General features: G+C 41.2%; 1 protein-coding gene across 1 annotated transcript in view; it reads right to left on the bottom strand.

The window, feature by feature from the left end:
- The window catches only part of ETNK1 (ethanolamine kinase 1), a 59,946-nt gene extending 45,279 nt beyond the window's left edge, over positions 1 to 14,667 (bottom strand). Inside the window, exon 1 of the mRNA XM_077826510.1 lies at positions 14,366 to 14,667. Within this exon, the coding sequence (XP_077682636.1) occupies positions 14,366 to 14,521 (156 nt within the window). The 5' untranslated portion in view covers positions 14,522 to 14,667. The remainder of the gene's footprint in view (positions 1 to 14,365) is intronic.
- Positions 14,668 to 16,058: the final 1,391 nt, after the last annotated feature.

The raw sequence follows: 16,058 nt of genomic DNA, 5'->3' as shown, positions 1-16,058 counted from the left end.
ATGCTAAGCATCGTAACGCCTAATTTTCAGATGCCTTGCCACCCAGTGGAATTTTCAGCCCTGGGGTAGGTGCTCAGGTTCCCTATACAATGCATGGGGAGAGTCTGGTGCCTAAGAACGGGATTCATGGAAGCCGGCATGCTGAATGAGGACCCACGTAAGCTAGTGACTAGGAAATTCTGAGAAGGGTGGGGCCTATGCCCCACCCCTGAAAAAGCCATAAAGCACCTAATTCCAGGCTGGAGTAAGGCACTTATTTCTGCTCGGGTGCCTATCTCAGAAAAAGAACAGACCTCCACCCGAGTATAGCCACTAACCCAATGGTCAAGACACTCACTCGGAATGCAGGAGACCTGTTTTCAAATCCCCACTATGCCAGATTTGGAGCGAGAACATAAACTTGAGTCTCCTACAACCTGGGTGACTACCTAACAACCAGGATATAGAGTCACACATGCTCGCTCTCTTTGGTCCAATGAATAGCGGAAGAAGAAGAGCCAGAGAGACAAACATCAGAATACCCAATAACCTGGAGGTTAGAGCACTCATCTGGGATATGGGAGACACAAACTCAAGTCCATGCTCCAAACCAAAGCAGAGTGGGATTTTGAAAACAGGTCTCCCACATCCCAAGTAAGTGCCCTAACCACTGGGATGATGAGTATGCTGAGACGAGACCCCTCCTTCCCAGCCGCACCCACACAGAAAATTCTAATCTGGTCACCCCTAGCTGTCCTTTGTGCGAAGGCCCCACAAGTGAGATATGCAGAGGAATGCTTTGTTTGACAATCTTGCCCGTCTTAGACCTGAGCTAGGATGCTAAGCAGTTCGGCAGCGTCAAGACTTAAATGGTTTTGTGCATGCCCACCAATGGAAGTTTTGTCACCTGGAGAATTTAGGCACCTCCAGGGTAAGGCAGTTGAGCATGGGTTTGTGGACCTCACTGGCATCTAAATGTTGGACTTAGAGGCCTAAAGTGGCAGTTAGGTACTTAAGTCTATTTTTGGATCTAACCCTTAGGCCATTTTGAAAATATTCCCCTCTATCTTTAACTTTTAACATTTAAACAATTTTTAGGTTTAACAGCTGCACTGCTGAGCAATTTAACAGAAACATTGGGATTATGGGTAGAGATTGACTGAAGTACCACTTCCTCCTCTCCCCTCACATCCAATGTAATTCATTAAGAATAAAGCACCAAACAACAAATGGTATGCTTAATTTGTAAATCAATATTGTCTTCAGTTTAAAATTTAACCTTTTGAATCAGGGGAACCATATTAATGATACTAACCATACATTATATTAACTATTATTCTGTATTGAGATAAAACATACCAGTTTTACATACAAAGTCTATAACCATGTTTTCACATTCTTTCCATTTTCGGAACATCAATTGGAAACATTTTTACTATTCTGAAATTATTACAAGATCCTCCTGTACTGAAGTATAGCAAAATGAAGAAGGCAGAATTCCAGCATTCAAGTGTACAAGCTTTAACATATGGGTCAAAAATCATTCAAGTTGTACACAGAACAGAAGGTATGTTTGAGACCATGTGTAGTGGATATATTGACTGACTTGTCCCAAAGTCCTCCTGTTAGTATTTTTGGTTTCAATTTTTTAAAATTTTTTATTAAAGATCTCTCTCCAGTTACTATATGAAAAGACTTGTACAAACAGAAAAGAAAATGACTACAAAAAGTTATCAAAACCACAATTTAAACAAGCATTTCTCATTCATACATAATAGTACGTAGAACATTTCCGATAATGTATTTTCCACTGAATGTATCCGGTGAATTGAGCTGTAGCTCACGAAAGCTTATGCTCAAATAAATTTGTTAGTCTCTAAGGTGCCACAAGTACTCCTTTTCTTTTTTCAGATAAAAGTGTAATTTTAAAGTTAGTGCCCTATTGATTTTGAAATACCTACTTCATGTCCTTCACTCCCTCTGGCAAAACCACCACTCATCCTCCAGAAAGGGTAAAGAGAGAAGCAGCTAGGAGAGGGTAAATGGAGTAGTCCATTTAAGTGTAAGTATGGGATCCTGTCAAACAACCTCCAATGTTCAACGTTAGTTATCTGAAAACAGTTCTTGCAGCACTACCAAATTCTAGGCCTACTAAATTTCCTGCACTAACATGTCACTGCAACTACCACCACTCATTTGGGTCAGGACCTTTGATAATGCAGCAATCAATACTTTGTCTACAATGGAAAGTTGCACCAGTGTAATTCTCTTTTTTTCTTGCAGAAACTGATATGAGTTCATATACAAATTGTCTTGTATATAGGTTTATCCCACTGCTTAAACTGAAATACTTAACCCTCTTCCAAATTGACTTACATCTGCATGTTTTTGTGGGTTTTTTTTAAAAGCACAGACCTGCAAACCACCACTATTGCCTTGTGACAACGTGCAGCGAGTGAACAGGTGAGCCTGCACTCAGATCACTTGGACACCAATTAGTTCTCCCACAAGTAAGATGACTGAAGTAATTAGATAATCAGGATGGCAGGCTGGGTGAAATAAAGAGTTAATTAGCCCATCAGCCCAGAAGGATAGAGACACAAGAAGGAAATGCAAGGGGAGAGAGGAACAGGGCTAGCTAAGCCCAGTCTCAGAGAATTCAGGGAAGGGAGACTTCTGCTCTTCTCTGGAACTGAAAAGATGACTAAATGCACAAAAAGATATCAGAAATAGTCTGATGTATGGAGACTGTTTGTAGTGGTGTTGGTGGAGGGAACTCAACTAAATGGCACTGTGAATGTACAACAAGTGGAGTCTGTGAAGTTTCTGCATTGCAAGAAGCCAGGAGTGGAGGTGCACCCTGTTACATTCCTCTATCAAGTTTAGACAGTTTTCTGCTTGTAGCAAAAACTAGCTCAGTTGTCTAAGGTTTCTATAAGGTGGATTTGCCAAAATAGGGGGGAGGGGGGATTTATTTAATTAAAAAAAAAAAAGCTATCATAGACATTAATAGTGACTGAACCAGGATTAGGAACCATATCTAGTGTGTTCCTAGGGCATGTTATTTGTTCTTTTCCCCAATCTCACCCCACAAAAATTGCTCAGTCTTTGTCTAGAAGGACCACACTCCTAAGGATGAAAGGGTAGTTCTTTCAATCTTTGTCCCTCTTCAGGCTGCCAAACAAAGGTCCAATAACAACTGGAAGTTTTTGCCATGTGGATGCTTACATAATAGGAATTTGATTAAGACCACAAATTTACTTCATATTAGAATATAACATTTGACCAATATCACCCAAAACCACACTTCAAAAGGCTCTTCAGGCCTTTTTGCTGTCAGAACAGTGAATGTATGGCTGGAACCTAATCAACAGGGAAAATTTCTTCAATTTTAAGACTGGTTTCAGAGTAGCAGCCATGTTAGTCTGTATTCGCAAAAAGAAAAGGAGTACTTGTGGCACCTGAGAGACTAACCAATTTATTTGAGCATAAGCTTTCGTGAGCTATAGCTCACTTCATCGGATGCATGAAGCTCTCCACTTCATGCATCCGATGAAGTGAGCTGTAGCTCACGAAAGCTTAATTTTAAGACTGTTTTCTTTTAATTTGTTTAAAAGTTAGTTTAGCCCTTTATAACATTTATTTTTATTTCTGTGGTAGGAATGGGCTAGAGTCCTTTGATGCAGACTATACCACCTTGCTCAAAGCCCAAACCTAAAACGTTCAAACCCAACAATGAAATGAAAGAAAGAACTCTGATCCTTTTAAACAACCTTCTTCTTTTAGAAGAATCAGTTTCCTAAACCAGATTAGTGAAAAATCATTTTTAGCTACTCTTCATGCTCCTCAATTCCATGCGGTTATTTTCTTTTCTTTCCTTTATCCCTGGCAACAGTTCTCGCCAGCGAGTGGGATCTGGGACTTGCCCTGCTTCATGTGTGCCATGGCTCCGTGTGGCTCCCAGAAGCAGAGGCATGTTCCCCCCTGGGTAGGGGCTGGAGACGGGACATGCTGCTGCTTCTGGGAACTGCTTGAGGTAAGCGCTGCCAGAAGCCTGCATCCAACCCCCTCCCGTGCCAGAACCCCCTGCCTCAGCCCTGATCCTCCTCTTGCCCTCTGAACCCGTTGGTCCAGCCCAGAGCACCCCCAACCCCTCATCCCCAGCCCCACCCCACACCTAACCCTGAACTCGTTTCTGGCCCCACTCCACAGCCCGCACCTCCAGCCGGAGCCCTCACCCGCACCCCCACCCCCAATTTCATGAGTATTCATGGCCAGCCATACAATTTCCATACCAAGATCTGGCCCTTGAGCAAAAAAGTTTGCCCACCCCTGTTTTAGATCCTCTCCTTATATAAGGCATAGATTAACATTAAAGCACAGCTCAAAAAAAAAAAAACAACTAAAAATATGAAGGTGTCAGTGTTTCTAGAACTTATTTTTCCTGATACAGTAATGTAAAAAAAAAAAACAAAAAAACCAAACTTGTGAATTTAAGCTACAGTGCAACAAACCATGTTTTGTAATTTTTATAATACTAAGCCATGTGTGAGTGAACCATCAGTGCACAGGGCCAAAGTCCTTGTAAAATATAATACACCCAAGGTACACAGTAATGGTCTAGGAATGTACATCCTGATGTGGCTGTTTACTTCACTGAGACTACAGGGCATGTGTACAGTTGCTGCTCCATCGGGTCATATTATGCAGTTTTTTTAATTAAGGTATTCAAGCATTGTCAGCTGATCAGAACGTATATGCCAACTCAGCCTGAAAGAGATCATTTGTTGCATAAACAAGATGCTACCATGGGTGTGTCATTTAGAGCACACCTTCCGCCACCAGTGCTTCATGAAAAAACATTCTATTTAGAGATGATTGACATGTTTTCTATTTTCTTCTCCATTTTTCTTCAGTCATCTTTATCAAAAGTATTTGAAGGCAGCCATCACTGTGATATTTAAGTTCCTGAAGCAAGTCACAGTCCTTCTGTAAGCAATATCAAATCCCTCCACAGCAACTAACTGTGCTGCCAAGAAGAGGATTATGACTAGGGATTCTAGAAATCAGTCTGCCGTGGAAAAAACATGGCATTTGTGTTTTTACAAAAAATCTTTGGTTTTTATTTTTTGTGAAAAAATAAAAACGTTAGGGCTGCCAATCATCTCAGTTAATGCATGCGAGCAACGCAAAACAAATAACTAGATTAAAAAATAGTCACAATTAATTGCACTATTAAACAACAGAATAATATAAATTTATATAAATATTTTGATGTTTTCTAAGTTTTCATATGTATTGATTTCAATTACAACACAGAATACGTGTACAGTGCTCACATTATTTTTATTACAAACATTTGCACTGTAAAAAAGATAAAAGGAATAAATTTTATTATTATTTTTTAAAATCACCCCTAAAGACCATGTCACTGAGTTGGGTGCGGTCAAATTTCATGTTGATGGTAATATGCTGTTCTGTAGACTATGTTTGAAGGCAGACAACTGTAGAACACATGGAAAGTACTAAACTGAATGAAAACTAACGAAAACAAGGAGGCTTCAACAGCATGGCCATCGACAACAACAAAAAACAATGTACTGAGTCTGGATCATTCTATTAATTTTATTATAATGATTGATGGCACTGGCAGACTTTGAACTTGCTTAAAATTGTAAATATATCAATAAAACATTGTGTTCAACTGATATCAGTATATATATTGTGACTAAGGAAACCGAAACTCAGCGTTTCATTTTAAGTGTGGAAAAACATGGATTTTTATGCTTTATAAGACAAATTGGTGTGTGGGTGTGTGTGTGTTAAATCACAAAAAAATAGGATCCCTGATTATGACTTCAGGTGATGGACACACAGATGAACACTTAGCCTACAATAATTTGTCTCATAAAAATGTTCTTAATAGTAATAAAATGGGAAATATGATGCATTAGTAGAAATGTTGCTATTTAGAGTTTAGATTTCCCAGGAGACATCAGCAGATCTTCAAGTGCACTGCAAGGGACAAGACCAAAAATATTACCAACAATCAAGACAAAACATACTTAATATCATATTGCAAGCTGTTTAAAACGTTTTAGTATTTCATTGATATACACTCGTGAAAAATTAAAATTAAAAAGCTTTTAATTTTTTTTTTACTCTATATACGGGCTGTCAAACAATTAAAAAAATTAATCGTGATTAATCACACTGTTAAACAAACACAGAATTCCATTTATTTAAATATTTTTAGATGTTTTCTACATTTTCAAATATATTGATTTCAATTACAACAGAATACAAAGTGTACAGTGCTCACTTTATTTTTTAATTACAAGTATTTGCACTGTAAAAAACAAAATAGTATTTTTCAATTCACCTAATACAAGTACTGTAGTGCAATCTCTTTATTATGAAAGTTGAACTTACAAATGCAGAATTATGTACAAAAAACTGCACTCAAAAACAAAACAAGGTAAAACTTCAGTGCCGACAAGTCCATTAAGTCCTACTTCTTGTTCAGCCAATTGTTAAGAAAAACAAGTTTGTTTACCTTTGCAGGAGATAATGCAGCCCGCTTCTTGTTTAGAACATCACATGAAAGTGAGAACAGGCGTTCTCATGGCACTGTTGGAGCTATTATCGCAAGATACTTATGTGCCAGATGCTATTTATTCATATGTCCCTTCATGCTTCAACCACCATTCCAGAGGACATGCATCCATGTGATGATGGGTTCTGCTCAATAACAATCAAAAGCAGTGCGGAACGACATGTTCATTTTCATTATCTGAGTAAGATGCCACCAGCGGAAGGTTGATTTTCTTTTTGGTGGTTTGGGTTCTGTAGTTTCCACATTGGAGTGTTGCTCTTTCAAGACTTCTGAAAGCATGCTCCACACCTCATCCCTCAGATTTTGGAAGGTACTTCAGATTGTTAAATCTTGGCTTGAGTGCTGTAGCTATCTTTAGAAATCTCACACTGATATATTCTTTCTGTTTTGTCAAAACTTCAGTGAAAGTGTTCTTAAAATGAACATGTGCTGGGTCATCATCCGAGACTGCTATAACATGGAATATATGGCAGAAATGGGTAAAACAAAGCAGGGGATATACAATTCTCCCCCAAGGTGTTCAGTTACAAATTTAATTAGCACATTTTTTTAACAGGCGTCATCAGCATGGAAGCATGTCCTCTGGAATGGTGACCGAAGCATGAATGGGCATAAGAATGTTTAGCATATCTGGCACGTAAATACCTTACAATGCCAGCTACAAACGCACAATATAAATGCGTGTTGTCACTTTCTGGCGACACTGTAAATAAGAAGAGGGCAGCATTATCTCCTGTAAATGTAAACAAACTTATCTGTCTTCGTGACTGGCTGAACAAGAAGTAGGACTGAGTGGACTTGTAGGCGCTGAAGTTTTACATTATTTTGTTTTTTGGAATGCAGTTATGTAACAAAACAAAAATCTACGGTTGTAAATTGCACTTTCACAACAAATATTGCACTACAGTACTTGTATGAGGTGAATTGAAAAATACTATTTCTTTTGTTCATCATTTTTACAGTGCAAATATTTGTAATAAAAATATACACTTCGATTTCAATTACAACACAGAATACAATATATATGAAAATGTAGAAAAACATCAAAAATATTTTATAAATTTCAATTGGTATTCTATTGTTTAACAGTGTGATTAAAAAAATCCCAATTTTTGAGTTAATTGTGAGTTAACTGATTAATCGACAGCCCTAATATACACACACACACACACTATGCTGTCCCCATTCTACTTTTTAAACTTCAGAATAAGCCTTAATAGAAGAAAGTTCAGAATAGTTTAGCCACAAGCAAAACACTTAAAATCTGAAGCCAGACAATAACCATAACATGCACCAGGAAAGCTCCAGAACAGAAAAGGAACACAGATGAAGACAATCAAGGAAAGGAAGTAGTGGCCCAAATCAAGAAAGACAATCAAGCCCATGGGCGAGGGAAGAGAACAAGGAGGAATAGGAGTCCAGGTGGTATGGGGTATAAAATAGAAATTAAAAAGTTATTTCAACAACAAAACAGGAATCTTACTAGCACAGTCCTGGCTTAGGTGGTTGTATTTGGTACCTTCAATACAAGAATTACATTCTTGTGCATACTGTCAAGCTTAAAAAAGCAAGATACTGATGAATACAAGTAATCAAACATGGGGTAGGGGGGGAAAGGGTAGCTCTACGAAGTAAGTGGCAGATCCCTAAAATCTGGAAGAGATCTAAGACAGGTGCTTTCAAGAAGATCTAGAGGAAAGTGCTGATGACTTCATGATACAAGTGCTTAGGGCCTTAGATAAGTGTATCAGGTATCATGTAAATCTAAACAAAAAAAATGTGTAAATAAATCCATCATTTTGGTTTACATTAATTAATGCTTGCTGTTAGAGGATACAGAAGATAAGAGGCTTTCATTGACATCCTCTCCACCCTATGCTGGAGACATGGGGGACACTGCACTGAAATAGAGGACAGATACAGGGGGAGCTACCCTCTGCCCCAGAACGTTAAACTGAGCGGTGGTAACAAAGGTAGAATAATCAATTAAATCGTCTAAGGCATCCCTGTTATGAAACAATCCAATACTTATGGCACAGGTCTTTGACAAGGTGCATTATGGGGATTTTGAGTTGGCATTTGTCAGAAGAGCAAGTGGAATTTCCATATTGGAATAGACCCATGATCCATCCTGAGCTAAGGAGGTCGATCAGTCTCCTGTACCTATTCTATCCTTGGTCTCTTGTCAAGATTGGTAACAAGGATTCCACTTGTGGTGGGACACCTGGAAAGCAGATGAGATTACCATCATTACATAGGCCACCAAAACCAGTGACAAAGGTTTTCTCATTACTAAAAAGGGAATGACCAAACAGCTGAAGACGTTCAAGAACTTAAAAGGAAAGTGGCAAGATTCACTCACTCACACATGACCACAATGCACAAAGTCTAGGAGGTGAAAAGTTAATACTAGACAAGTGAAACTTCAAAGTTTCCTTATGAAGTCATTATCAAATTATCAGCTTTTAGAAAACAGTCTATAGTTTCATGCTTAATACTGATTGCAGCCAACTTCTGAATGAAACAAGGAAGACCAAAATCTGCTGTTAGACCAGTAGAACAGAAGAGAATTTGGCTCAAGCAGCATACATTTTAATGACATTGCTTTGGATTATTGTAACCAAGGCCAATGAAGGAAGACGAAGAGCATTCTTAAGCATTTGGAGTTAAAAACAGAAACAGTTCTATATTGCTCCTAGCTTTTTCCCAGGTGCCACTCTTCTTGTCAGATTTAAACAACAACTACACGAAGAAAAATCTTTAGGTAGAAGAGGACTTTGTCTTTCCACACAACTGCTGGCAGAAAGAGGCAGTTTGATCATTTACTTTGGAATTCTTCCCTGTGTGTGGATAGGGACACGAAATAATCATTCTGTATTGCTTATTTCTTATTTCGGAACCAATTCTGTATTATGCAATACTGATCACTAGGCTTTCTGATAAAATTAAGCAATCATTCTGAAGCATTACAGTAAAAGCATATAAATGGTTAAGCAGGGGTTTTCAAACTGGGGGTCGTGAGGTTATTACGGGGGGGAAGGGGGATTTGTGTGCTGTCAGCCTCCACCCCAAACCCCACTTCACCTCCAGCATTTATAACAGTGTTAAAATATTTTTTTGAAGTGTTTTTAATTTATAAGGGGGGGGTTGCACTCAGAGGCTAGCTGTGTGAAAGGGGTCACTAGTACAAAAGTTTGAGAACTACTGGGTTAAAGGATTTTCCTCCTTTGCCCAAATGTTAAGCTAACAATTCTATTTAGAAAAAATAATTTTAAATGGACACACTTAAATATACTATTTATAAATACAACTTATTACAAATCTTAAATGATGGAATGATTAAGCAGCAGACTATTCTAAAATGCAAGGCAACTGGAAGACACACTAAGTAACTTGGAATGGTTTTGCCCACTTCACATTATGTTCTTGCAAGTAAAATTTAGTAAATTTACTAAGTTAAACCTTGGACTTTTTAACCTTCCAACACACTATGCTGACAGTATGAATATAAAGAGCAAAGGTGGCTAGATGTAGAGTTCAATTATGAGGAAACCCACACTACTGACTAGTTCTGTCCACACCTCAGCAAGTTCCTAGGCTCCTCTGCCACAGCCCTACTACATTTCAGACTAGTCAAACCTCTATTCCACTGAATATATATCTCCAGCTTTTATTTCTTTGCTAGATGTGGGTCCTTCTCTCTCTTGTGTCCCAGGAAAGCTACTGCAGACTTTTCTCTCAAAATCTGTTTTGCTCTAGCACCCCAATGCACTGATCTTTGAAGTGGAAGTTTGTATGCACATTCTCGCTTCTACTGTTACTTGTGTGCAACATTTTAAAAATATACTAGACAGCAAAAGAAAATGGTGACTGAAGGAATCTCAGTATGAATAAAGTTCTTCAGTTGCTCAAAGGCACTGAAGAACAAAATCTGCATACCTATTTTTAAGACCAAAACTTTTCTACTTGGTTGAAAAATAATTTCCATTAGTTTCCTAGAGCAATTTTTCTAGTTGTCTAAATATATATTTATTATTTTAGTTATAGTATGTCCATGCTCAAAAGAACCAAGCATCAGTCTTCAGGGGGTTTCATTTTGTGAACTCACATCTTGGAACAGAGCCAGAATTATGAATGTGATGTTCCACTGCTATAAACAGCACTAAAATGTTACCAAGAAAAAGGGTCAGCCCTTAAGCAATAAGGTTTCAGTTTCATATACTTGTTCTCCTGTGCAAGAAAACAAATATATGAAACTAAAATGTGGAAAAGCAACTGGACTTGATGGTGTGTCTAATTATTATTACTTTGGCACAGGAATATAGAAGTGGCTGCTTGTCTTCTTTAATTCTTGCATGGAGACAATGCAGATACCCAGGCTGTGGAGCAGACAAGTGGCTGCACTACTTAAATCACATAAAAACCTTAACTCTGCAAAAAGCTACCACCCAACATCCATATATTGCTCAACCTACAAGCCATATGAGAGAATTATAATGGGTAGAATAGCACCAATAGTGGAAAGGTAGCTGACTGATGACCAAGCTGGCTTTTCCCTAGGATATTCATGCTATGGCAAAGTTGCAAACCTAGCTCAAAAAGAAAAGGAGTACTTGTGGCACCTTAGAGACTAACCAATTTATAAATTGGTTAGTCTCTAAGGTGCCACAAGTACTCCTCTTCTTTTTGCGAATTCAGACTGACACGGCTGTTACTCTGAAACCTGTCAAACCTAGCTCAATACATCTAAAATGGTTTAGAATCTTGTTTATCTGTCAGCTGCTGATGAAACTGTGAACCATGATGCATAACTACTGAAATTGGCAAGAACTCTGAGAAATAGCAAGATGGTCCAGGTCATCTCCTCCCTGCTTGAGGATGGACTTTTTTGGTTGAGGTGGGTGGTCAAAAAAAGTCAACAGCCTGCTCACCGGAATGGATTGCCCCATGGTTCTATCAGTCTTGCTGTTTAATGTTTACACAGAATTCTCTCAACATGCAAAGATTCATTTATGCAGATCTCTGTATCATCAAGCAATCAGAAAGATTTGAGGACACTGAGCGCATTCTAATTGGCTCTCTGAGTGTACTGGGAAAATATTATCACACATGGTTCCTGAATGCCAATCTTAGCAAGTCCCAAGTGTGCACCTTTCACATGAAAAACCCTCAGGCCAAGCAAAAACTTCAGATATCATGGGATGGAACAATCCTTGAGCACTATGAGTATCTGGTGTACCTTGGGGTTACATCAGGCTGAATGCTGACATTCAAAAAGCATCAAGAAGCTAAAGGAGAAAGTGAATTCCAGGAGTTGTGTACTGCAAAAAACTAGCTAATAAAAAAAAAAAAGAGAGGAGCTGACCCCCAAAAAGTCTGAGCAACCAGTCTCACCCTGTGTTACTCAACTGCAGAGTACTGTGCCCCAGTATGCTCATGCTCCAGCCATACATACAAAATTGATACTGAACTCAATGGATCCTGTAGGATCATCACAGGGACTTTGAAACTGACTCCCACACAGTTGCTATGCTGCCTGGAGGGGACTGCAGCACCATCAGTGAGGTGGGATGCCTTCAGTAAAAAGGAGAGACAAAAACAAGTGCATGATCTAAGACATCCACTGTATGGACACATTCTACCACCCAAGAGGCTGAAATCCAGAAAGATCTTTGCCTCTGAAAACCTCTTACCCCAAAATACCACTGTGGAAAGTTACAGTGTAACAAACTGAAGGGGAATATTGATTATCTTGGAGAACTTGGTTCCTTTAGAACTCCCCCACCTTCTCCCAGGCACTGACACTGTACGAACATACTGGTGTACTCTAAACTGAGAGTGAGCTGGGGTGGCAAAGACTGGCCACAATATGACCAACTGGAAGCTGAGGAATGGCCCCAAATGTGAACGTGGACAGCCTTGGCAAACACTTGAACATTGCCTGACGCACTGCCCCGTCAACATCCTGTACTCCTGAAGATAAGTGTTTGAAATAAGTGATACCATCATGTCTCGGCTGAAGTTTTGGAGCAACAAGCTACGATGATGATTGTTGGCAAGAACAAAAATATCCTCAACAGAATATTTTTCTTAAAATTCAACCCAAAAATAACGAAAGCAAAATAAGGAACTGTAACAATTTTCTCTTCCATTCTTAAAAACCTGAGAGTTGTTTCTTGCACAACTGACCAAAACATGTTGCACTGCACAAGGATTTAATGAAACGGAAAGGGTTCTTTAAATCTTTTAAAATTGCCCATGCGGATCTCCACTCCTGGAATAAGCATGCCATGTTGTTGCGAGTGCATTTATCCCAGGAAGCAATAACCTAGAAGAACCACTATAACTATTAACTAACTGTTCTTTAAGCAAAAACTAACTTTGAAATTGCCTGCACCTCCACTATAGTTATTTTCAACAAGTATATCTGTTATACATTGATCTTAAATTTACCATTGATACTATCTGATATAATGCATGTTTACCAAATTTATTCCCTTCTTGGGTAATTTAAAATTATTTCAGTTGAATTAAGATCCATTGCTACAGAGCAGTCAGCTTTTACTGAGATTTATTCTTGCATCTGGTTTTCTTGGAGAGTGTCACTAAAATGAAGACAATTTCCACACATTAACAACATTTGGAAACTATGATTTGAAAATGTGTATTATAAATGCTGTAATATATTCAGGCTGCAATTAGCAACCACAGAGGCAGAGAGAGTTAAAACAAATTTCCAGTAAACTCCTGAGGCTAGATTAAGTATATTCTAGAAGCGTAAGCTTCAGTAAGATTAGCTGGCCACAGACAAATGATTTGTCATACCTACGAGCAAAGGCCATCTAACTAACTCAACAGGCAAAAAATGAATTTTTTGAATCCAGAATTAGGAAAGAGGCTAGTAGGCTCAATTAGTAACCGAGTTTTAATTACATCAAATAGGGACGATACCCATCCACTTATCAAAAGGGTGAGATAACCAGTATTGAGGCAACACACAGAAACCTTTCAGTATCAGTCTAACTTGCAGTTTATTTTGAAGTGTACTGAAACTGAAAGCCTGTGAAGGGAGATAGAGTTGGCAAATGGTGGCGTTCGCTACATCCTGCCTGCGGCTCAGCGATGGAGGAGGGGGGTCTTGGGCCCTGGCTGATAAGCAGCCAGGCCGCAGATAAGCGGCGTCCTCCTTGCCCACGCTGCGGGGCCCCGCGGAGCTGGCACCCGCTCACCCACGCCGGCCAGGGCAGGCGCAGCCAGCGGGAGGCTTTGCACAGAACAAGCGTTGCAGGCCGGCGCCTTTCCCCGCAGGGCCCCTCCTTTATTAAAGCCCCGCACGCACCAGGGACCGAGCCACGCACACCGGATGGGCCTTTTAAACGCGACGCCTGGAAGACGGTCTAAGGGGGAGAAAGCAGAAAAAAAACCCCTCTGCCAGGAAATGGTCATATGGGGGCGGCGATCGGGGGGGGGCTGGGGGGGATCGGAGCTGGTCGGGCGGATTGTTTGTGGGGGGAGGAGCTGGGGGCTAATTTAAGGGGAGGATCGGGGGGGGGCTGGGGATGATTCTGAGGGGGAGAAGCTGGGGGCTAATGGGGAGGGAGAAGCTGGGGCGCCAGGAACGGGTGGGGAGGGGCCGGGAAGGGGTCAGCGCTGCACCCACACGGCCGGGCTCCCTGGCAAACGGGACTCAGCCCCAGGCCCGGTATGGGGGGGGATTCCCCGCGCCCCCCAATGGCCGCCCAGCCTCGGACCGGGCCCCCCGGCCGCTACCTGCAGCGTCACATCCTCGGGGCTCCAGTGGGGCCGCAGGCGACGCAGCAGCTGCAAGGCTCCGTCGCGGCAGCCGGGCCCATCCACGTCGCTCAGGGCGATGTCCAGCTTGGGCACCTCGGGGGAGCCGGGCGGCACGTGGATGTAGTTGGCCATGGCGGGCGGCGCTGGGTCCGGCGGCGGCGTCTCGTGACTCTCTGAGCGGCGAAACCTGCCACTGGGGCGGCTGCTGCTGGTGGGGGAAATTTCCACTTTGGTCCCGCTACAGCGGCTGCGGCTCCACCTCCCCCAGCTCCGTCTACGGCGCGGGGCAGCCTGGGAAAGTGGTGGGCGGGGTCGGCTCCCTGGGCTGCAGCGGCCCGCTCCTGCCCCGCCGGGGCCGCACGCAGCGCTCCCCGCCTGACACTGCCACCCAGAGCCATCGCCCGGCTGCTGCGTCCGGCGGCTCCCCCATCTCCCTGGCTGCCTCTTCCCTTCCCCACTCCCTCCCCTCCCCCAATCTCCCTGACTGCCTCTTTCCTTTCCCATTCTCCCTGACCGCATCTTCTCCCCCCCTTCTCCCCCAAATCTCCCTGACTGCGTCTTTCCCCCCTCCTTCTCGCTCCCCACTCCCCCATTCTTCTCCTCTACCCATCTCCCTGGCTGCATCTTTTCTTCCCCACTCCCTCCTCACCCTCCAACCCCCCGGCTGCATCTCTTTCTCTGTACCTTCCCTCCCCAGCTGCATTTCTCTTTTCCCTCTCCCTTAACTTTCTGGCTGGGTTTACTCTCTGCTGCCCCCAGGGAAAAATTTTGTGTTGTTCTTTAATGAATAAACCACCTAGGTAACATCCCTCTTTTTACCTGCCTATATCCATATGAAGCATCCAAGGAAATGATTAATGAAAGCAATTCATTATCTTATAGAAAAATCTAATGCAAAAGATTAACCCTAAGGTATAAGTCACCTTGCCTTTCACCTCTTAGTTCAGCTATGCTTAATGTGAGGTAATTTACAACAGAAATGAAACCACCATATCTGTGTGGAGCAAAGGTAAATTTGTGGTTAAAGGAAGGACGTCTGACACCTTAGTTTACTTTGCTGTTGTCCTTTTGCATTGTGTTCATTTTTGCCTCTAACGTGTGTGCCATTTTTCAAACTTTATTTTTCCCTGAACATTTGTTATTTTCCTAACCAACTTTTCTCCCTTCACTCTTTCCTCTTTCTGTAGTTTCAACTGTAACTATGTGCAATAGCATTTACAGACTGAGGTCTAGATCCTCATCAGTTTGTAGGCTCCTAGCTTCCATTGGTTTCAGTGGAAGTTAGGAGCATAAATACTTTTGAGGATCTGGGCCTTAGCCAACCCTAAAAGCCTCTTCCAGAGAATCTACCCAGATTTAAACATCCGCCTAATAATCACCCTACCTTTCCTTAAGTAACATGGAGGAGTTATGCAATGTGAACCTTGGTTTACAAGTTAATTTGAGTTCATTCCATGCCTTTAGGGGTTGGAGTGCACATTTTCAAAGCCAGACTCTCTACCACAACTTGAGTCTTTCCCAAGTTAGAAAAAATATGCTTTTGGAACCGGTAATCCTGTTTTCCAGCTGACTCTGATATTATCCCGTAAGGTTCACCATAAACAGCAGTCTGCATAAACATTATCAAAATTAATGATATAGAGAAACATACATAAAAATTGATCAGTTT

The sequence above is a fragment of the Eretmochelys imbricata genome, chromosome 1 (genome assembly GCF_965152235.1).
Source record: "Eretmochelys imbricata isolate rEreImb1 chromosome 1, rEreImb1.hap1, whole genome shotgun sequence".
Classification (NCBI taxonomy): Eukaryota; Metazoa; Chordata; order Testudines; family Cheloniidae; genus Eretmochelys; species Eretmochelys imbricata.
Note: the sequence above shows the minus strand (reverse complement) of the source record. Positions and strands in the feature narration are given on the sequence as shown.